At 47.3% G+C, this 22,691-nt stretch overlaps 1 protein-coding gene across 3 annotated transcripts in view; it reads left to right on the top strand.

The window, feature by feature from the left end:
• Positions 1-354: 354 nt before the first annotated feature.
• The window catches only part of CELSR2 (cadherin EGF LAG seven-pass G-type receptor 2), a 133,993-nt gene continuing 111,656 nt past the window's right edge, over positions 355-22,691 (top strand). For all 3 annotated transcript variants that reach the window (XM_048499006.1, XM_048499008.1, XM_048499005.1), the window contains exon 1: positions 355-4,007. In XM_048499006.1, the coding sequence (XP_048354963.1) occupies positions 539-4,007 (3,469 nt within the window). In that variant the 5' untranslated portion in view covers positions 355-538. The remainder of the gene's footprint in view (positions 4,008-22,691) is intronic.

The following is a 22,691-nucleotide window of genomic DNA, read 5'->3' as shown; positions in this document are numbered from 1 at the left end:
CCTTGGCTATTGAGGGGGACAGGGATGAGGATGACTACCTGAGAGGGGTGCCTATAATAATCCCCAGAGGACGGCGGCTGGGTTGCTGGCTATGGTCCTTCGCAAGAGTGCGGATGTAAAGACACGCTGGGTGTGCCGAGACCCGAGCGGCGGATACGACCCCCGATTCAAAGTTGCCCCGCCGCCGCCGCCGCCACTGAGGGAGGATGTAGCGGTGTGGAAGGGATGGCCCCACCGCGCGGCTGCTTCTCTTGCAGCAAGTGTGACGCGGCTCCTTTAAGAGCCGCAGGTCGATGGAAATGAGCCTGGCTGAGGCGCTGCCGCAGCGGAGCCGAGCCGGGCTTGCTTGGCAGGCAGCGAGACTGGAGCGGGCTGCGGGGAGAGCGCACGCGGCGGCGGCGGCGGCGGACCGGCTGGGGCTGCTGACCGGGGGAGCCGGCGGGCGCCTCTGCCCGGATCCCCCTCTTGGCATGAGACGCAGTTGCTGACCGCGGACCGACCGACAGAGCGGAGGCCGGACTGCAGGCGGCGGCGGGAGATGGGCGGCGGCCGCTGCGCCCCGGGCCGGGCTCTGATCCTGCTGCTGCTGGCGCTGGGGCTCCCCCGGTCCCAAGCCGAGAGCCCCGCGCCGCCCGCGCTCTGCGCTCCCAGCGCCTCCGGGACACAACCGCGGCCGCCGGACCTGCAGCCCAATTGCACCGCGCCGCCTGTCCTGTGGCTCTGCCCGGCACTGTCGCCAGCCCGCGGCCTCTGGGCGCACCTGCTTGGGCCGCTGTGCGGCGACGCGGCGGCAGCGGCTAAGGGCGCGGGCGGGCAAGTGTTGCTGCTCAGCCGCCTTCTGGTGGCCCAGGATCCGGGCGGTCGCTTCCGCAGGGGACGGAGCCGGGCGCTGTGCTTGGAGCCGGGCTCCCGCATTCCTCTCCCGCCGGCCAGCGCGTGGGAAGGCTGCCACCTGCGGTGCAGGGTGCGAGGCGGCGACGGCGGCAGGAGCCTCCGGGCCCACCCCCGCGGCGGGGAGCTGATCCTGGCGCCGCCGCGGGCCACGTGCCTCCGCTCCGGGCACCCGCTGCGCCTGGGGCTGCTGTGCGAGCGCTGCGCGGAGGAAGGCCCGACGGCGGTGGTGCGCTGGAGCCTGGGCCTGGGCTCCTCTCGGAGCGAGCTGGAGAAGCTGTGGCTGGCGGAGGGGGGCCGCCGGGACCCGGGGAGCAGCCGGCGGAGGCGCAACGTCAACGCCAGCCCGCAGTTCCAGAAGCCCACCTACCAGGTGTCGGTGCCGGAGAACAGGCCCGCCGGCACTGCTGTGATTTTGTTGGGGGCTGCAGACCCTGATGAGGGCGAGTGGGGCCGCTTGGACTACTCCATGGATGCCCTGTTTGATAGCCGTTCCAACAGCTTCTTTGCCATTGACCCCCAGACTGGCGCGGTGACCACAGTGGAGGAGCTGGACAGAGAAACCAAAAGCACCCACGTGTTCCGTGTCACTGCCACCGACCACGGCGTGCCACGCCGCACGGCCCTGGCCACCCTCACAATCACAGTCAGTGATACTAATGACCACGATCCTGTTTTTGAGCAGCAAGAATACAAAGAGAACATGCGGGAGAACCTGGAGGTTGGCTATGAAGTGTTGACGGTGAGAGCCACGGATGGTGATGCCAGCCCCAATGCCAACATCCTGTACCGTATCTTGAATAGTAATGGGTCCAACAGGATATTTGAGATCGATCCAAAGTCTGGGGTCATCCGCACAAATGGTCTGGTTGACCGAGAGACTGTAGAGTCTTATCAGCTAATAGTGGAAGCCAATGACCAAGGTAAAGACCCTGGGCCACGTAGTACCACAGCCACAATCCACATCACAGTGGAGGATGACAATGACAACTCACCGCAGTTCAGTGAGAAACGCTATGTGGTGCAGGTACCTGAGAATGTGGTCTCAAATACTCACATCCTACGGGTAAATGCGACAGACCGTGACAAAGGTAGCAATGCTCTAGTGCATTATAGCATTATGAGTGGCAACACTCGGGGGCAGTTCTACATTGATGCCCAGACAGGCAACATTGACGTGGTCAGCCAGCTTGATTATGAGATGAATAAAGAATATACCCTTCGCATTAGGGCCCAGGATGGAGGAAGGCCCCCGCTCTCCAACATCAGTGGACTGGTGACCATTCAGGTGCTGGACGTAAATGATAACGCTCCTATCTTTGTCAGTACCCCTTTCCAGTCCACAGTCCTAGAGAATGTGCCTGTTGGCTATTCTGTCATCCACATCCAAGCCATTGATGCAGATTCTGGGGAGAATGCCCGGCTAGAATATGCTCTGGTTGACACGAGCTCTGATTTCCCCTTTACTATCAACAACAACACAGGATGGATAGTGGTAGCCTCCGAATTGGATCGTGAGGCGGTGGACTTTTACAATTTTGGTGTTGAGGCCCGAGACCATGGCATCCCATCAATGACTTCTTCAGCCAGTGTCAGCATTACTGTCTTGGATGTTAATGACAATAATCCTGAATTCACCCAAAAGGAATATGCTGTGCGTCTGAATGAAGATGCTGCTGTAGGCACCAGTGTCCTTACAGTCTCTGCTATTGATTGGGATGTCAACAGTGTCATCACCTACCAGATCACCAATGGAAACACCCGTAACCGCTTTTCCATCACCAGTCAGAGTGGTGGTGGTCTTATCACTTTGGCCCTACCCTTGGATTACAAATTAGAGCGCCAGTATCTGCTTACTATCACAGCTTCTGATGGTACTCGGTTGGACACAGCACAAGTCTTTGTCAATGTGACTGATGCCAACACCCATCGTCCAGTGTTCCAGAGCTCCCATTATACTGTTAACATCAATGAGGACCGGCCCGTGGGCACCACAGTAGTGATCATTAGTGCTACAGATGAGGATACTGGGGAGAATGCTCGCATCACTTACTTCATGGAAGACAGCATCCCTCAGTTTAAGATTGACATGGACACTGGTGCTGTCACTACCCAGATGGAACTGGATTATGAGGATCAGGTGTCATATACTCTTGCAATTACAGCCAGGGACAATGGTATCCCACAGAAATCAGACACCACCTACCTGGAAATATTAGTCACTGATGTAAATGACAATGCACCCCAGTTCTTAAGAGATGGCTACCAAGGTTCTGTATATGAGGATGTCCCAGCCTTCACTAGTGTCTTGCAGGTTTCTGCTACTGACCGAGACTCTGCCATGAATGGTAGGGTGTTCTATACCTTTCAGGGTGGAGATGATGGGGATGGAGATTTCATAATTGAATCCACCTCAGGCATTGTTAGAACTTTGCGTAGGCTAGACAGGGAGAATGTCCCCCTGTATGAGCTTAGGGCATATGCAGTTGATAAGGGTGTACCAGCCTTGAGAACTCCCGTTGATGTCCATATCACAGTCCTTGATGTCAATGATAACCCTCCAGTCTTTGAACGGGATGAGTTTGACATCTTCATTGAGGAGAATAGCCCCATTGGTTTAGTGGTGGCTCGGATCACAGCCAGTGACCCAGATGAGGGCACCAATGCCCAGATCATGTACCAGATAGTAGAGGGTAACATTCCTGAGGTCTTCCAGCTTGACATCTTCTCAGGAGAACTGACAGCACTGATGGATTTAGATTATGAAGCCAAGTCTGAATATGTCATTGTGGTACAGGCCACATCAGCTCCACTGGTGAGTCGGGCTACTGTGCATGTCCGCTTACTGGATAAGAATGACAACGTACCTGTCCTGAAGAACTTTGAAATCATCTTCAATAACTACATCACAAACAAGTCCAGCAGTTTCCCTACAGGGGTGATAGGCATGATTCCGGCCTATGACCCGGATGTCTCTGATAATCTTACCTATAGTTTTGAACAGGGCAATGAACTGAAACTGGTGCTTCTGAACCACAGCACTGGAGAGCTGCGTCTGAGCAGGGCCCTGGATAACAACAGGCCTTTGGAGGCAATCATGAGAGTTTCTGTTTCAGGTAAGATAGTGTGGATGATGCTGTGAATTTGAGTCTAAAACACATAGTTTAAAAATACTGTTTAGTTCAGCTTCCTGTCTCTCATATGAAGAAGATCTCAGTCATCCTTTTTTTGCAGAAGACATGGCTTTCCCTCAAAGAGGGCAAATCTAATCATGATTGCAGATCTGTTTCTCATGGGCAGCCAGCTCCTCAGTAACTCTTCCTTTTAAACACTGGCAAATAGTTAACTGACTATTTGGCATTAACAGCCTTTTTAAGCTGATACTCTCCTGTTGTAGGTTTTATGTTGTTCAGTAATAAGCTGAGTAGATCACTTTAAAACTGGTTGAAACTTCATGGCCAAATGGCAGACCTCTTTTTTTACAGGCTGATCCAGTTGGCTGCCCTGGTCTGCTTTAATACAGCAGCTGAAGTTAACATTCTGTCAGTTTTTCACTTTGTTGCTCAGGCTTCCAGTTTTCCTGCCAAATAAACTTCTTCCTCCAAATTACTTTTTAATTTGAATAGAATCGACCACTTGAGGATAATTCTCCATAAAACTGACTTTCTTTGAACATGTGTTGTACATCTGATGATTTGACAATATCAGAGCAGTCTTAGGTGTCCAGGGCAGTGCAGAAGAGGAGGAAGTAATGCACTATGAGTGGGTTCTCTGGTTATTCATTTATTAGATGGGTCTGACCCCCTGAATTCTGAGTTTATATGTGGTGATCCTTGGAAACTGATGAAGAACAGGGTTCATGATGGAAGCAGAACAAGATACTTGCCAGTTCTGTGAGACAGCCTCTACAATGAGCAGGCTGACATTTGTGGTTCACAAAAGTTTATGCCAAAATGAGTTTCTTATTCTTTAAGGGTGCCTTTGGACTCCTTGTGATTTTTGGAGCATTGACCTCATGACTAACTCTTCCACAAAATATAAGTGGGGCATGTGCCCAAAGTGGGTATAATATTGGGCAAACATGTCAGTGGAGTTTACTGCTTGTTTGTTCAGAGATAAGAGATCGTCCTTTTTTAATTAGCTCAGTCCTCTTTTCCTCTTTATTATGATGCCATATTGTTGTGCACTACAGTTAAATTAAATGTCACCCTCCCAATTCACAGCTTTGCAGGGTGTACAGCAGAGATATCTGTCTGTAGCTGATGCTAAGGAAAACCATGCTCACACAGGCAGGGGAATTCAGAAAGGCCAGTGACAAAAGCTTATAACTGTAGGTATTTGAAATTCTTCTGTGAATGGCAGAGTAAGAGTGGCATTTCAGTTACAGCATGAACATGGAGATTCAGTCGAGGAATGCAATTGGTTAATTTTCATTCACTTTGCCTTCTAGAATTTTGATCCCAAGAAGGGAGAGATTCTGGTTAGAATCAATTCAGTCATTCAGAATGCCAAGCCTTGGTTCATTCATAAGGCGGTTGTTGAAATATTGTTGATAAAACCAAGACACATTAAACGTAACTGCAGCTTCAGAGACACGTGTGTGTGCATGTGATATTCAGTGCATACCTAAAAAGGATGTGTTTTTGATCATTTTCGATGACTCAGTTAAAGATCATACGCCATCATTTTAGTGGCATTATTTCAGTTCATCTTTAAGTATGCTATGGAAATGTCTGGGAAGATGTGTTTCTGGTATATTATTGTGTACGTGGTGAGCATCACACATGTAAAATATTGTAAGCTCTGATGTGTTAAAGACATAGCCAAAGTCAACCTAAGTTGTGAACAGACAACTGAATGTCTGTAGGCTCCATTCCAGCTTGCCACTGCTTTTCCAGGAAGAATCCCTCCCCAAATGACTGATCCATGGGCAAAAACATGTCATGTTGGTGTGGGCTGAAGGTGGGGAGAAATAACTTTGGCAGGCAAGATAAAGCCCACAGGCCTTATGTAGCTCACCATCACTGTGGGAAGTTCATCTGCATTTCATTGTGAATCAGACTATTATCAACTTGCTGCTAATGCAAAGCCTCCCTCTCAGCGCTGAACCAAATCCAGCTTGGTACATGTTTCTTTCCCACAGAAGACCCAGTGGCTTGATAATCTATCTGCCTGTTTTTTTCCTAAAGGCAGAGGCACAGAGCCTGTTTCTTCAGAAGGAACTGGAGGCTTTTGTAGAGCATGAGCTAGAACTATAAAACTCTTTTACTTCCTGCTTCTTCACTGCCATATGTAAACAAATGAATGTGGTATTTTCCTCTGGGCAGAGGAGGTTTCTATAGCTTCCAAATGTCACATGATCCATAGCCAAACTTGTTTTTGTCTGCAGAACCATGACTCTGAGAACTTTCGTTGACTGTCAAGGATGGCAAGCAGAAATGGGATAGGGAATACATTGTCTTCTCTTGCTCCTTGGAGAAACCTCTCCTAACTTATCCTGACCAGCACCTATAATTTCCCTCTCCTTCGAAAGAGTAACTAGTTGCTACTCGTTCGCTTCTCTCATGGGCCTTTGTGTAGCAGCACCTGTTTGACGGGGTTTCTGCTAGGCATCAAGGAATCGAGTTTATGGTCCAAATTTTGCTTGTGGTGCAGTTCACATCAGCTGTAAGGGAGAGCTAATGACAGTAGTGTGTGCAATGAGAAGTGAAACCTGCCAACTGCCTATAGCAGTCTTGACTGTGCTAGTTTAGCAGGGCCGTGGGACTGGAGGTATTTGAGTGGGAGTAGGTGGCAGATGTGTCTTGAGAGCAGTAAATGTACTGTGGGTCCTGTGGGTCAGGTCATCCAAATCCCTGCCATGGGTAATATTTGTGTTCCTGAACCATTCTATGCTCATTCATCTGGTATTTTTTTAACTCCAAGGGAAGGTAATTCTGTGACATTCAATAATTAAGTCGTGCCATTCTCACAGCAGAGGAATCCTTCCTGTTTTACAGAGTGAATCTGCCTTCCTGCAGTTTCAATCCACCAACTCTCGTTCTGCCCTCAGTGGCAAAAAGAGATTTCTTGCTTTTTGCTGAGTTCATGGCAATAAGTCAAATGTATGGTTATTTAGCTGTCTTTTCTGTAGGTTTAACAATCCAAGTGCTGTTAAATCTTTCTCCATCTCATAATTTAGCATTTTAATCCCTGCAATTTCTTTTCTTTTTCTTCTCTGAATATTGTTTGGCTGATGTGTATCCTTCTTTGTATGTGGTGTCCAAAATTGAGTGGGAGATTTTCTACTAAAGGCAGCCCCAACTGACTGTGGCATTTAAAAACAAAATAAAGTACAAACCCATTGTCAAGTGCGCATCATGTGGGTGCCCATAGAGAGCTGTTATTACGGTGGTGCTGTTGAGGTTGCAGTCTTGGTGAAATGTGTTCTTTATGTGCTGGCTCTTGTGGGAGCTTTCACATCAAGTTGGAACTTGCAGAGCTAGTAGTTGTAGAACTGTTAATATTTTCAGCCTCTCTTTTCAACTGGGCAAGCTCCCCCCCCCCTTCTGCTCGCAAGTGCAGCAGTCAGGTAGATATTCCAGATGATCACAGGCTCTGCAGAGGAGCTAAGAAGGAGAGATTTGGGAATGTGGCAGAGGGGAGGGGAGCTTCTTGTCCCAGGAGCACTACTGCATGTTGCCCCTTATTAATACAGTCTGCCGTAGCACAGCCTGGCTGCCAGAGACCAATTTGGAGATCCTTAAGAGCAGCTGTCCATGAGTCTCGGCAATTAAACTCTCAGCATGGTGGCTGTAGATTGCACCTGCTCTGTGGGGACAGGAATACTGGAGGTGGGGGGAGGCTGGGGAATACTACATGCTGGGTAGATAGATCGAGTGTTGATAATATCTGCAGCCCCTGGCTGTCATCAGAGCTGCACTGAATGGTATTCTTGGCTCTGATGCATGGGGAACCCTAACCCCTGGTGTTAATGGAAATTGCTACAGCTGGCTCTCTTCAGAGCTGGTTATTGAGAGCTGCAGGGCAAGTTGTCCCTGATGCCACTTCTCTGTAGTTTGGCCAGTAAAACCGAAGAAAACTAATGCCCAGTTTATTGTCGAAGGCTTTCACGGCGATAGGTGTTAGAGCTGGTATATCAGAATTTAAAGGCTTGTATTTCCGGCCGGAATCCTTGGGTGCTGTGGTTTCGGGCTGTATGGCCGTGTTCTAGCAGCTTGTCTCTCTCCTGACATTTCAGATGTTTATGCATCTGGCTAAAATGTCAGGAGAGAATGCTGCTAGAACACGGCCATACAGCCCGGAAACCACACAGCACCCTAATGCCCAGTTCTCTTCCGAGTTCATGAAAGTCTTGTGTTAGTAGGTAGTGTGGTGTCGAGGTTAGAGTGTTGCACTAGGATCTGGGCTTGTACCCCTGCTCTGCTGTGGAAGCTTGCTGGTGACTGTAGCCCTGGCACTGTCTCTCAGCCTAATGCACTGCACAAATATAGAGGACCGGAGAATAATATTGTAAGCTGATTTGGATCCCAATTAAGGAGAAAAGCAGGACATAATTACGTGAGGGTGGGGAGGATCCTGATGGTTCTCATCTGGAGTGATTCTCCGGTAGATAGTGTAGTAAGTAGCATGATCTACTGGGGGCCAAGCTGCACCGTGTGCTCAGATGTACATAGGGGTCGCCTAATAGTTCATTCTGGAAGGGAAAAAAACATTTGCTGCCTGAAGAGGGGAGAATGAGGTCAAGGGTGCGGAAAGACAACACAGACCACCATCTTGTGTGAAATAAAATTTGGCCACAGCGTGTTTATTGGTATGCAGGCTAAAGGAGCAGAGGCGTGGCGTAGGGGATGGAACTTTTCAGCCTCTCCTTGTAGGAAAGCGGTTCCAACACCTCCTGCACACCAGTTGCTCACCTATGATTGTTCTGGTCCACAGCTGAAAAACTGTGTGAGCTGATCTCCCCTCCCAAAGCACATACATTAGCTTCCCCAATGGGTGAAACTGCACAGGAAACAAAGCTGTTTGTGTGAAAGATTGGAACTGGGATATGGCAAGCTGTGAAAGCTGTGAAAGAGTATCCTTTGCTCGTAGATTTCCCTACTGGAAACATCTTTTCTGGCCTCCTCTCTGGTCATCTGGCCCTTTTATGTTACTTGTTCTGTTGCTCCAGGAGATCAGTGGTCCTGCCACTCCCAAGAGATTGCAATACTGCCCTTCTCAGGCAATAGTGACTTTTAGATTGGAGTAGGCTTCATGCAGCACAGTGTCAGTAGGGTTTCCCCATATGGCAGGTGTTCCTCATGTTTGCAACATGTGTGAAATCTCCCTAAGGGTGCAGTCTCATGAAGTAGTTACAGTTCCTTTTGAACTTGGTCTGTCAGAGTTATGCTATCTCTAGAGTTGTGTCATGATGCAAAACCTTCTTTATCTTCACAATGCATAATTTTTGCCCTGATTCCAATTGTGCCCATTCTTCTGAACATTCTAACTGAACAACTGGAACATGGGAGTTTTTTCCTAGTTAGCTCCCATTTTCTCCTGTTTAACTGTGTACATTGGGTAGTTCAGGTACTATGAAGATGGTGGAATTCTACCTCGCATTCTTGCATGGGTGGTCAGGTCACTAAATGATCTCCCTGGTTTATGGAAGAAGTGCTTTGTAAATATTGGCATTTATCAGTCCTATATTAAACTGTACTTGCAATTAAAATGTACTTGAAGAAGAAGAAGAGTTTGGATTTATATCCCCCCTTTCTCTCCTGTAGGAGACTCAAAGGGACTTACAATCTCCTTGCCCTTCCCCTCCTCACAACAAACACCTTGTGAGGTAGGTGGGGCTGAGAGAGCTCCGAGGAGCTGTGACTAGCCCAAGGTCACCCATGTATGAGTGTGTACAGGCTAATCTGAATTCCCCAGATAAGCCTCCACAGCTCAGGCGGCAGAGCGGAGAATCAAACCCGGTTCCTCCAGATTAGATACACGAGCTCTTAACCTCCTACGCCACTGCTGCTCCTTGCATTTAAAACTGTACTTGCATTTAAAAAGGCTATGCTGTAGGCAATGTCAAATTTAAGCTGAAATAGCTTCCATAGGAATTGATTCCTAAATGAATGTAAAAGATATAAGCATAAATCCTGAAAGGATCCTGAAACGATCTAGTTCTTTGTGTCTTGAGTTTTCCTTCTGTATCATGGGAGCAAGAGCAGGACAAGAAGGAATAATATTGTTATGGACCTCCTCACTTCCCTGAGTGGTTAGAAGACTCCGGAGGTGGTGCTACTGGGTTTTGTTTCCTTTGAATGAAACTTATTTATAATGTCTGATTTGTTGTACCCCTGCCTGACCATTCATAGTAAATTCAGATAGCCTTATGAATCTGGCTGCTGATCCTCTACTGAAGAATTCCAAAAGAGTCACTGCACCCTAAGAATGCTTCATTTTCTAACCTCCAACTAAATCATTCTCACTTTTCTGCCTCTGACCATGTTCATTTTAAAATTCAACTGTGCTTTATTTTTCTATTCCTTGAACTTTGATAGGTTTCACATTCCAAGGGCTGGGGAGAAGGATTTTCAGCCTTCAAGGGATGTTAATGTTCTATTGTTCACTCCCTAACCAAACCCAAGCAATAGGTGTATTAATGATAACCAAGATAACCAGGGATGAGTGGTCAGGCAGGGGTATAACAATAAATTAATTGTTAAGAACAGTGCTAGGCAACTATTTCAAATTCCAGGGTGTTTACGATACTTTCAGCCTTGATATTAGGTTGAAACATTGGGAGTCCACTCTATGTATGTACATGTCCAGCTGCTACTAACTACTGACATGCAAAGGAAGCTGATATAGGTATTTCCAGCTATCATATTTCCAGCTCTGCACTGTGCTAGCCGGGCATTTTCTCCCTCCTTAGTGTGCCCTGCCATCCCTGGATGGATTTTTGTCTCTTCCTTTCATTTTTCTGCTCAGCCCCCAGAGGATTTCTTTTTCTTGTGCTGCCCCCACAATCCAGCCCCCACTGCCTTCTGCTTTCTTAGCTCATGCTGTACAGACTTTGTTTTGTTGAGCCATGGAGCTGAGTTTTCTGGGGTGAAACAGTGTCAGGAGCGTGCTGTATTGGCAGGAATGGAAATCCAGGAGGAGGCCAGGCAGGTGCTAAAACCTGCTGTCCAGGGCAAACTAGGATAGTGCGGAGGTGGGGCTGACTGAAAATAATAAACCATCTGCTTTGTGTTGGATCTAGAAGACTGTACTCCCATTGATGGGTTATGGTGGAATAGACAACCAGTCAGCCCTCTGACAGTGCGTTGTATGTTTAGCATTAGGGACAGTTCTGGTCTAAAAGGCACAGCGATATCAAACTGGTGAGTTTAGAAGCAAATAGATTGACAATTGTTTATCGTCAGTGAGTTGGGGTAGCCAGATAGCAGAGGCAGATGAAACACAAAATGTGGAGCAGATTGCTGGCAGTAAGCTCTTGGGGAGACTGAGACATTAACTAGGTCGGGAGCTGTAGTCAGAAGCTGGCAAGTGCTCTGGTCCTTGCCTGTGTGTGTCTTCCAGTGTACATATATTTTACTATGCTCTTTTTCCATAAGCTGGAGGCAATGAAGAGGCCTGTTATTGAAGCTACCAGAATCTCCTGGTAACAATCATGTTATTTTGCTTGAACTTGTTGGGTACTTCTGCCTACATGACTAAGTGGAAGGGCAGCCTGCAAAGGGTCACACTTCGGTCTCCTTCGACCTGAGCACTTACATCTTTTACTTCTGGTGAATTTGTGGGAACAAGTTGGCATGTTGAAAGTGGTCTGGGTGTCCTGAGTTCAGTGTAAGGGTAGATAATCCTGTGTCAGTTTCATAGTGCCCTCTGCTCTGCAGTTTGTTTGTTTGTTTGTTTGTTTGTTTACTTACTTACTTAATCTATTTATTCGATTTCTTATACCGCCCACCCCAAAGGGCTCTGGGTGGTTTACAAGACATAATAGTTCCATAACATAACGCCAATTAAAATATAATAAAACCAATTAAAATTAACAGATAGCAGCACAAAATCAGATGGCGAGATGGTGATCCAAAGCAGTATTGTGAGGGTAAGATGGCATAGCAGCATCAAAGTTAGTATGAATCTATCCATCAGTTGGAATATAGGGGATGGCATTTCAACAGCTAACCCTACACCCAAGTCTGGTGGAACATTTCCGTTTTGCAGGCCCTGCAGAACTGTTCAAGGGCCTGCAGGGCCCGAAGGGATGATGGCAGAGAGTTCCACTGAGCAGGGGCCAAGGCACTAAAGGTCCTGGCCTGGGTGGATGCCAGCCATATCATGGAGGGGCCCAGAACCACCAGCAAATTGGCCTCTGCGGAGAACAGAGGCTGAGTGGGGACATAGGGGGACAGATGGTCTCTATGAGGGCCCCAGGCCACGGAGTGCCTTAAAGGTCAATACCAGCACCTTAAAAATGATCCGGTGTTCCATGGGAAGCCAGTGCAAGTGGTGCATCACAGGAGATATATGATCCCATATTGTACTCGCTGTGAGCAGCCGCGCTGCAGCATGCTGGACCAACTTCAACCTCTGGATCAGTTGCAAGGGAAGGCCTGCATAGAGTGAGTTGCAATAATCAAGTCTGGAGGTGACTGTAGCATGGATCACAGTGACCAGGTCGGTCCGGGAGAGGTAAGGGGCCAGCCGCTGTGCCTGACGCAGATGAAAAAACACAACCTGAGATATATGGGCCACCTGGGTCTTCATAGATAGAGATGAATCCAGGTGGACCCCCAGGCTGAGAACCGAGGAGGCCATCAGCTAGGAGGACCTCTCAAGCATCGACTGCTAATAATCCATTCTCCCACTTCAATTCTCAATCCACTTTCCCCAGCTCTGCTGTGGCATGATGCACAGTTTTGAGCCAGACATTGCAGGGACAACATTATTCCATGCCAGACTGTAGATACACGCAGAGTCTGGTATGGGCTAATGCTGCCCCACTCAATTTCCTGTTTTCTTTGACATGCCATTTCAGTGGAATGTTGACCCTTTCTACCACACTTCCTTTTCTTTAGGTGTCTTAGGCCTAAACTAGATGAGATGCTGAGAGATCAGTAAATGGAACTCCTCAGTGGTTTCTGTGAGTAAATAACTGCCATGCCCTCTCATATGAATCAGGGTCATGCTGTGTGGAAGGGGAGATTTTATTCACCCCTCAGCTCTTTTGTAAATCAGCCTCCAGGAATGGTATTTTCTTGTCCAGGGGAAACATACAGTTGTCTTCAGAAGGCCACAAGGTTATGAAAATAGTGCTGGCGAAAGGGTTAAATACTTCTCCTTCATGGCTCTGCTCTGAATTGGGGCACCTGCAGCTCCTATTTACCACTAAAAACACTGTGAAACACCTCTTCTAGTTCAGCTTCCGTAGCATTTGCTTTTGAAGAAGAAAGGTTTCCCATCTTGGGAAGGCATACTTCTTCATCTACCCTCCAGTGCATTTTGCCAATAAATTCTGGTGCCTTTTTGAAGAATCCTTAATTGATCCTCTTCTTCCCACTAGCTCAGAATGAGTGTTTTTCTCCTACAGCTTTTTGAGTTACTGTTCTGATGCCTTTGATTATTTGTTCTGCAAAATCTTTGTGCTCCACATGAGCTGTTGTAATTCATGTCCCGTTCTGCTGCTTTTGCCGCCTGAGGAGGGGAGAATGAGCTTGAGAGTATGGAAAGACACCACAGACAACCACCTTGAGTGGAATAAAATTTGGCCACGGCCTGTTTACTGGTATACTGGCTGAAGGAAGCAGAGGTGCAGCATAGGGGATGGATCCGGCACTGGGCAGCATGTCTGCTGTCCCCTAGTAATAACCTTCCCCCAGCCCAGTGCATGGAGGAAAACCAGCCCCCTGAGCAGCAAGATGGTGGGAGTCTTCCGGGCGCTGGCCTCTGGATGAACTCCCCTTGCTTCCAGGGGGCATGAGCCACCTGCAGCCCCCACCCGGGCATGTGGTAAACATGCTCACTACCACCCCCCAGGCCTCTTATGGAGGCCCCCATCAGAAGGGGAGGCCCGGCACACAGGGTCTTCCTCCCCTGAACAGATCAGTCCCCATGCACAACCTGCCAGGGTGTGACGGATGAATATAAATAACAACAAAGCCCAACGAACAATAGGGCAACACTACAAGGTAAAAAAAGAGGGTGGGAGAAGCCTTCGTAGCTTGAGCAGAAGAGAGCCATGGGAAGGCCTGCCCTGCCCTTATAAGGCCATTCCCCTGCCCCCTCGACCTTCATCATGTCCTTGCTCCAGAAGCAGAGTGGCTTTGCCTGCTGGGCTGGACGCTGGTGCTGAGCTCGCCCCTCTTCTGCCCACTGTTAGGCAGCAAGGGTGGCCAAAGTAATTCTCAGCCACGCTTTCTTGTGTCCTGTTTGTCGAAGCTGCCTCTTGGGGCCAGTTCTCCTGTTGATTTTTTCCCCTTTGTTGGAAAATGCTGGCTGGATCTACTAATTTCTGCAGGCAGAAGGAATTTCCAAATGCAGAGTTTGAATTCCTCACCTCCTCCTTTTTCCATCCATGACACCTTGCTGTGTTTCATTGCAAAGCTTCTCCCACTCATGCAGTGGTGTAGCACCAACGGGGCCGGGTGGGGTGCCATTCCCCGGGCGGAGCAGCAGAGGGGACATGGCCAGGCCGCAGAGGGGACGTTCTGGGGCAGGGGAGGACAGCGCCATGCCAGGAGTGCAGGGCACGCGTGTGTCCTGGGCGCAGTTCTCCCTCGCTCCACCTCTGCACTCATGGCACCAATTGGAATGTTCTCAAAAGTGTTCTTCCATGGTGCTGTTCCTCATGTAGAGAACAGATTATGGGGTATGCAGTATCCAGTCTTGTTTGCCAACTCTTGGCTGGACCAGATTTATCCAGTCCAAGACTTCTGGAGATGGTAAGGCCCATGGCCACATTCACCTGGGTCTAGCAAACTGGACACATCCATACTTTTCACAGTGCAATTTTATGAAATCAGTATGCTTGGATTGCATAGGATAGCACTTTTTTTGTCATACAATGCTTCAAAACAATAATCTGCACTTGGCGGGGGTGGCTGGGCATTAATCAGACGATATAACAACATTCCTTGCATGAAATTTTTCTGCTGTTCTGGGAGGCAACTCTAGGAATGTACATGAAAAATAGGCAGGGGGACTTTGTTGTTCATTCCTTTCTGCCACATTTATGACACAATTGTTTGTTTTGGGGGTGGGGGAGAAAGTAGGGATGAAGAGAAATGGGCATATCCCTGACATGTTCTGTTAGTTGCCTGCTCAGTCATCTATTCTGAGTTCATTTTGGAGGGGGACACTGGGGTGGTATTAATGTCATTTCTGAGGTCAGAGCAACTGTAGAGAAAATACATGAAACTCTACTTGTTGCTGGCTGCTTCCACCTGGTAGCTTTGCTCCATTCTGGTTCTCAAACTGAGGTCTTTCCAGAATGTCCGAGTAAAATTACCTTCTGTTTGGTCTCCTCCTGTCTCCTTTCCCTTGGTCTGCTCTGATGCTTTCCCAGCCTGCTTTGGTTTGTGGTAAGATCCTTGTCAAGGTGGTTTTCTTGCATATCCCATTGTAGCCACCATGTTTCATGCAGGCCTTTCATGCACCATCCTCCATGTTTCATGCAGGCCTTTCATGCACCATCCTCCATGTTTCATGCAGGCCTTTTGCCAGCTTTTTAAAAGAAAAATTGCTATATTGCTATAGTGTTACAAAACTCTATTTTTTGAGTTTGCAAAATGCCATGCGGCACTGAGGGGTGGTGGTGGCAGGTATGAAGGGATGGCAAGGAAGACGTGGAGAATACTCGTGTTTGGACACTTTTCCCAACGGGGAATTGTCGCCATGTGGAAGCACTTAGACAAGTATTTGGCGAGGGCAGGGGATTCAAACTTTCCATTGGCTATAAAGTTTGGAATAAATGAAAAGGAGGGACAGCTTAGATGCCTGAGAGGGAAATGAGACGTATCCTACCCCTTGTTAGATTTGGCAGTGGTTCACAGTTAGTTGTCAGTGTTAATACCAAAAGTAAATAAAGGTCCACACACTACCTACTTCCGTGGTAGGAGGTAACTTCCTCCTCCTCTGACTTCCACCATTCATTGCCATTTGTATTTACATCCAAAAAGTCAGATGATTGGAAGGAATTGGAGCCATCTGTGACATTATATATGCGTAGACAGGCCTTCACTTTAGCATATCATGCAGTTGTTCCTCTTAGCAGTTTTTCGGTGATGGTTGACCTAGGGTTAAGTCTGAGCCCTCTGTCTCCCCCTTCCTCAATTCTAATTCAGTCCTGTGCTGAAAGCTGTCTGATCTCTGTCTGTTTTGTTGCAGGACAACTCAATGATTCAGGATTTGCACGTATGTTGTTTCTGCCATATGGTCATGTCTCCTTATTGCTGTAAAACTGGTTCTGACCCTCATCCATGGAAAGTGGAATTAAGCTGCTGTGACAGTAACAATCTATTGGGGCATCCCCACTGCTAGGAACCGAGGAAGTGTCTCCGAGGCACCTTCCCTCTGCTTGGTAGCTCTGTTGCATGGAAATGGCTTGTTTCAGAGTGAGCATTTACTGTGATTCAACATTCTTATTTATTTAGGACAAAAATATGTGCTGCCTCTCCAGGGAGCTGTTCAGGGAGCAAGATCCTGATGGGTCAATAGTTTGAACAAATAAATGGGCACCAGAAGAAGTTTTGTTTGCCATAGTGCTATGTTTGCCATAGTAGTAAAAGCCTTAATTTTCTTGTTCCACCCCCACCCCCACATTCATTTCTTTCCAGGAATCCTAGCAGTTCAAGGGCAATGACTGTAGAAGAGTGAGACCAGTGGAAGCCAGGAACCCTGAATTCTAATTAGACCTTCTGCTGCTGACTTCCTATGTATACATAGCAAGTGTTAGTAGATCAGTTTCCACACCTTAAAAGGCTGGGAGGCCTGTTACCTACCCACCAATAATTGGAAAAGCACCAAAGACTGGCACCAATCTCAGGTGCTCCCTTCTCCTTGCTTACTTCCTTGCCACTTGCCAGTTGAATGTAGGATGAGGATGTGACCAGACAGCTGTCTGGCAGGATAGCCAGATTAAGTGTGGGGCAGGTTGCCTATACACCATTAGTAATTATTTAGCAACATTATTAATTATTCAGAATGGGGAATTTTGGCAGGGTGCCATTTCTCCTGCCATGATGCTGGACTTTGAGAAAAAGCAGCAACTGCCAAAATTCTGTTTCTGTGCAGCTCACAAAGGTACAGAATCTTTGTTCTGAGTCTATCTGTCTGGTCTTCTGGATAGTAGATATTGTCCTCTTGCCGATTATTTGCCACCCAAAGAACTGATCAAATGAATAGGTTTATGTGTGTATGTATGCTGCTGCCATTTTTACTTGTGTGGAACTGAAACCCTGGATTCGCAGAATAATTGTAATTGTGTCTGCTGGCTTCCCCGCCCCTGAACCTAGATCCCTAATTAACCCATGTCTGGACAGGGACGCATCGTGCAAGCGCCACAACCCCCTCTCTCTCTGGCGTTCATGCTTTACTTTTCTAATGGGATTTTCCCCTAGCAAATCTCCTTGATTTTCCCACAGATTCTCCAGACAATTACAGGGCAGCATCTGGGGAAGCTGGCTTATCAACAGTGCATTAGTAGCATACAGCTTTCTCAATATCATGACACTAATGAAGCCCACATGCCAAAGATGTTGACCATGAGTAACAGAAGGCTGTCAGGCCCACCCCAAAAGCACAGTTATAGCACTGAACTTTTCCAGCATTGGACCTAAACAGTTGTTAACTGGAGCTGTTGGGGACCCCTTCAGGTTAGTATTATGATGCTTTCTGAGGAACTAGGGTCGTTGACCAGGAAAGACTAAGGCATTTTTTGCATCTAGTTTGCTTGTGTGTTGTTTGTGGTGTAATTCATTTTTGTTTGAGTATCCACAGTGTGGTATTTGTGGTCTTCATGGCACCCAGCACCCTTTTGGCACCTGCCAAGTGTTTTTAGAAAGTGGTTGGACTTTTTCCAAGCAAGGCTTCCAATTGGCCATTGGAAGTTTGATTGTTTCTGCAGATTTAAAAAATGTTATTTTGGCAAAAGCTACCTCCATAGTACAAGGATTTTTACTGTGTGACTGAAAGTAAGCTGTGGTAGCTGTTTTGTGGGGCTGCATCTGTCACTGAAAAGAGAAAAAATGCAAAAACCTGTGCCAGCAACATGTTAACTTTTCCCCCTGAAATGGACAGAGGAACTAGGTTCCAGGTGTTGTTCAAGTTTTTACTTAAAAGTTGTCCTATTATTCTTTATGGAATGGCCATAAGGATTATTTTGGTAAATGTAAATATTGGCCACCTTCTTTTACTCTTTCTGCAGAGATTATTAACATTCCTCATTGTGTAGCTGGTGTGACTCTTTGTTCCTAACTGGGCCAACCTTCCCTTGAGGCCAAGGCTTGGTTACAAGCATTTAGATCATCAAATCATAATTGAGCAGTAAGGGCAATCTGGCTCTCCTGAAGGTAGACTCTTATAGGACAACTGGCAGCAAAGCCCATTGCAGGGGAGATGCAATGTGCCCTAGCAAAGGGTGGAAGAGGAAGCATCTCCCCCTACAATGGGCTTTACAACTGTAGTGTCCCCCACTCCTGGTGTGATGCTTGCTACCTACCTGGTTCTGGGTCTGTGGCTTAGGGGTTGGAGAGGTTGGACAGGTGTGGCTTGAGGTAGGTGAGAAGGTGAGGATGGGGGAGGGTAAAGAGTGGCTTGGGGTAGTGGGAGGGATGGGGGAGTGGGGTGGGGGTGGATGGAACGGAGTGGCTTGGGGTAGCGGGAGGGATGGAAGGTGAGGTTTGGAGGGGGAAAGGTGAAGTTTGGGGTGAGGTGGTGAGATGGGCAAGGTTGTGCTTGGGGTGGGGGCAGGGTTGAACAGGGTGGCTTGGGGTGTGGGAAGGGTTGGATGGTGTGGCTTGGGGTGGAAGAGGGAGTTGGCAGGTGAGTATTGGGATGGGGAAGGGTGGAAAGGGAGGCTTGGGGTGGGGAAAGGTTGAATGGGAATGCTTGGGGTTGGGGGACCCAATCCTGTTTGCTGGACTGCCTCTACCTTCCTTCCTGAGGCCCGTGGGTCTTGGGAAGGGAGGTGGGGGACCCTATTCGGATTGCTGGACAGGGCTGGCTGTTGGGAGTGGGAGGGCTTCTGCAGCTGTGGATCAGTTGATTTGCAGGTCCAGGTTGGCTGTTGAGTGTGATGAGGGAAAGTGGGAAGGCTTCTGCGGCTTGCAGATTAGCTGATCTGCAGGCCCGGGTTGGCTGTTGGGGATGGAGAGGGGTGGGGGGGGGGGAGGCAGAAGGGCTTCTGCCAAAGCATCACTGCTCTGGGGAAGGAATGGAATGTCGCCCACCATTTCATGAATTCTGCTTCTCCGTTGGTGGAGGGTTTATTGTCGGGACATTCCATCCCTTAGCCTTTTATTATGGGTAAGATATGGTTTAAGACTGTCTTTGAGAAACTCGTAGCTTCCTGTGTTAACCTGGGTACTATCCAGGACCTAGGCCTTCATGCAGCATTTGCTTTGGTAAGAAATCATATACAATTAATTGATCACCTTTAGAGAAAGTGGGACCTATTCATTCCAGTCTTTTGGTATGTCTCTTCTGAGATCTCTTATTTCTACCTCTCTGTTGATTTTCCAAAGTCTTTTAAGAGCATTCATTCTGGCCAAAATGGCCACTCCTCGACATTTATGAGGGGAAGATTCATACATTTAGACTAATAGGATCATAGAGTTGGAAGAGACCACACGTGTCATCAAATTCAACCTCCTGCCATCAGGAACTCTCGACAGATGGCCATCCAGCCTCTGTCTAACAACCTCTAAAGAAGGAGACTCCACCACACTCTGAAGCAGTGTTTTTCATTGTCCAACAGCCATAACTTTATTCAGAATCAATCTGCCCCTGTTGCTTAGGTGAGATTGACACAATTGCACATAAACTTCTGGAGTGTCCTTTGTATGTTAACTTCAGGAAGCCCTATATTTTACCATGTCTGCCAGTTCATTCTGATGTATATTCTTATGACCTAGTTACATATCTGCTTGTTGACAGGGATCCAGAAAGAACTCTAGAAGTTAATTTTTGTACTTCTTTTGCCTATTGGGTGATAAGGAATTAATAACAATCACTGCTCAAGATCTGTGTATCATGGAGCATTTACTGGATAAAAGGAAAGACAATTCAGACAGCAAAGAACTCCACCAAATAAAGCAGTGGACTAGGGTTACAGAACTGAAAAACAATGTACATAAAAGTTGCCTAAGGCCAAAAAAAATCCTATTTGAGCTGTAGGCATATCATGTTCCAACTTATGGGTCATGGATGATATTGCATCAGGGATGTTGATCATTCCCCTCTTCAGTTTCTTCTTCTCCCATCTCCTGCCATTTGCTAGGCCAAGCCTGGCAGCCCTGCTGAGCCTTGATAATGAAAAAAATGGAGTTATACAGGCAGAGGACATTGCAAAAAGCCAACACTATGGACTGATGGAGCCTTATGGACAAAATGCCATGACACTCAGGGACCTGTGGTATTATCCCTCTTTTCTCTTACACCACTATGCTTGTTCCATCAGCAAAATGGAGAATTGGGGGCAATTCCCCTTTCTCACTTTAGTCTCCTTTATGCCTTGTGGCATTTTGTCCATGAGGTTCTCCTAATTCCCTGTATTGGTGTTTCCTTGGTTTCCTTTTCCTTTTTTCTTTTTTGTGTCTTAGGGAGCCACTGGGGAAGTGGAAGTGGGGGGGGGGGAGATCTATTGTGCTTACATTTCATAGGATCAAACGTAACGACGACAATGCTGCATAGTAAAAAATACTCCTCAAATATTTGACAAATGAAAGTAGTTATGCTTGTTTAAGTTGTGAGGATTAGGGGCTCCTGATATGCTGCTCTGGACTTTACAAGTAAGAAAATCAGGGGAATGTCTCTGGCAAGGATCCATAACCTTGTAGAGCACCTTGCTGAAATGTTGAAAATAATTAGTAGCCATCACTGCTGCTGGGGTGGAGGTGGGAATGTAACCAACTAAAAATGGTTTCCATGCAAGCTGCGGTCAATGACAAAATGGCGGGAGGTTCTAAACAAAGTGTTATTCTATGATGAAGACAGATTTGCATTTCACCTTTCCTCTCTCACTATACATAAGATTTCTCTGATCCTTGCTCAGTTATGCGAAACATTAAGATGAGCTGGAAGGATGGAGTAGGTACTGAAAGGCAAGCACACCACTGAGGAGTGAAGAGACTCTTCTTGTGTCTTGGAGTACTTCACAAGTGTTTGTGTATGTGTATGAGACACACACTTTTTTTTCCCAAAGGAAAGCTTCAGACTGGACTTCTGCCAAAGAGCATGGCTTTTTCTTCATTGCTTGACAGGCAAACTAGTCTCTAGCTGTTGCCATGGCAGCTGTTGCCCTTCACCAAACAATGAATAACAGTTAAAAAACCACATGTAGATTTACTATTAGAGTTTTGGTTTCAGGCAGGCAGACGGCTGTGTCCCTTTATATTTCTGGCCTGGGTTGATGCCATCCAAACCCAAATTACCTCCACTTAATTCTTCTGCCTTAGGCTTTCCACACATTTCCACTATACTGAGTCCTCATCCATAACACCTCCTGTCACTCTAATCCTGATTTTTTTCAGTTCTTTATCCTATGGACTTGAAAGGTAAATACAGCAAGGTATAAGGTGCAGGAAAGTGACCATCAAAAGAGCTGAGATTATCGACCACTCCTGTTTGGAGTATCTGAAGCATGCATTCTCCATCTTGAGAGCCCTTTAGTTTGACAAGAGTGGCACTCCTGGACTGTGTATTTTCTGGTTGTAATGGTCCTTTGTTGCATCAAGAGTATTGGGATCAAGGAGGGGGCCTCCCCAGGTTTGATCAAAAGGTAGTATGTATGCAAGAGAGACAGTATAAATGGCTTTCAGGAGGCAGAAGCAGATCTGTATTAAGTGAGATAATTTACATAATGTGATCCCAAAGAAATTCTGGTCTGTTTTCTTCAGTTCTGGTGGACTCTCCAATGATACTGTGTTCAGAATCAGATTTGATGGCAGGGGGATTCCACTTTTGGTCTGGTTTATTTACTTATTTATTCGTTTTATAAACCGCCCTCCCCCTAGGGGCTCAGGGTGGTGAACAACAATTTTAAAACATACATTAAAACACAGTATAAAAATTTCAATATACTCGATAAAACCAGAACCATAAAAATGCAGATGGCGTCCTGCTCCTTTCCCCTCCCCACCCTTGTGCCCATGGAAGGCCAGATAGAATGATAGATGTGCCTAACCAGGCTGACCAAATGCCTGCCAGAACAGGACCGTGATTTCCTTGGGGAGACTGTTCCACAAGGTAGGGACCAGGGCTGAAAAGGCCCTGGCCCTTGTAGAGGCCAGCCTGATCACTTTTGGGCCAGGGATCACCAATAGGTCCTCCTCCAAGGAGTGGAGGGGCCTAACAGGGCAATATGGGGAGAGGCAGTTCCTCAGGTTTGCAGGTCTGAGGCCGTGAATGGCTTTAAAGGTCAATGACCTTTAAAGGCTTTAAAGGTCACAATGCAAAGGGTGACCTGGAAGTTCTTGTAGATAGGGTTGCTAAATCTAGTTTGAAAAATTCCTGGAAATTTGGGGGGCAGTAGGGAGGGAGAGAGTTTGGGCAGGGGAGGAAGCTCAGAGGGGTTGTGATGCCAATAGCGTTTG

Source organism: Sphaerodactylus townsendi, linkage group LG05 (assembly GCF_021028975.2).
Source record: "Sphaerodactylus townsendi isolate TG3544 linkage group LG05, MPM_Stown_v2.3, whole genome shotgun sequence".
NCBI lineage: Eukaryota > Metazoa > Chordata > Lepidosauria > Squamata > Sphaerodactylidae > Sphaerodactylus > Sphaerodactylus townsendi.
Note: the sequence above shows the minus strand (reverse complement) of the source record. Positions and strands in the feature narration are given on the sequence as shown.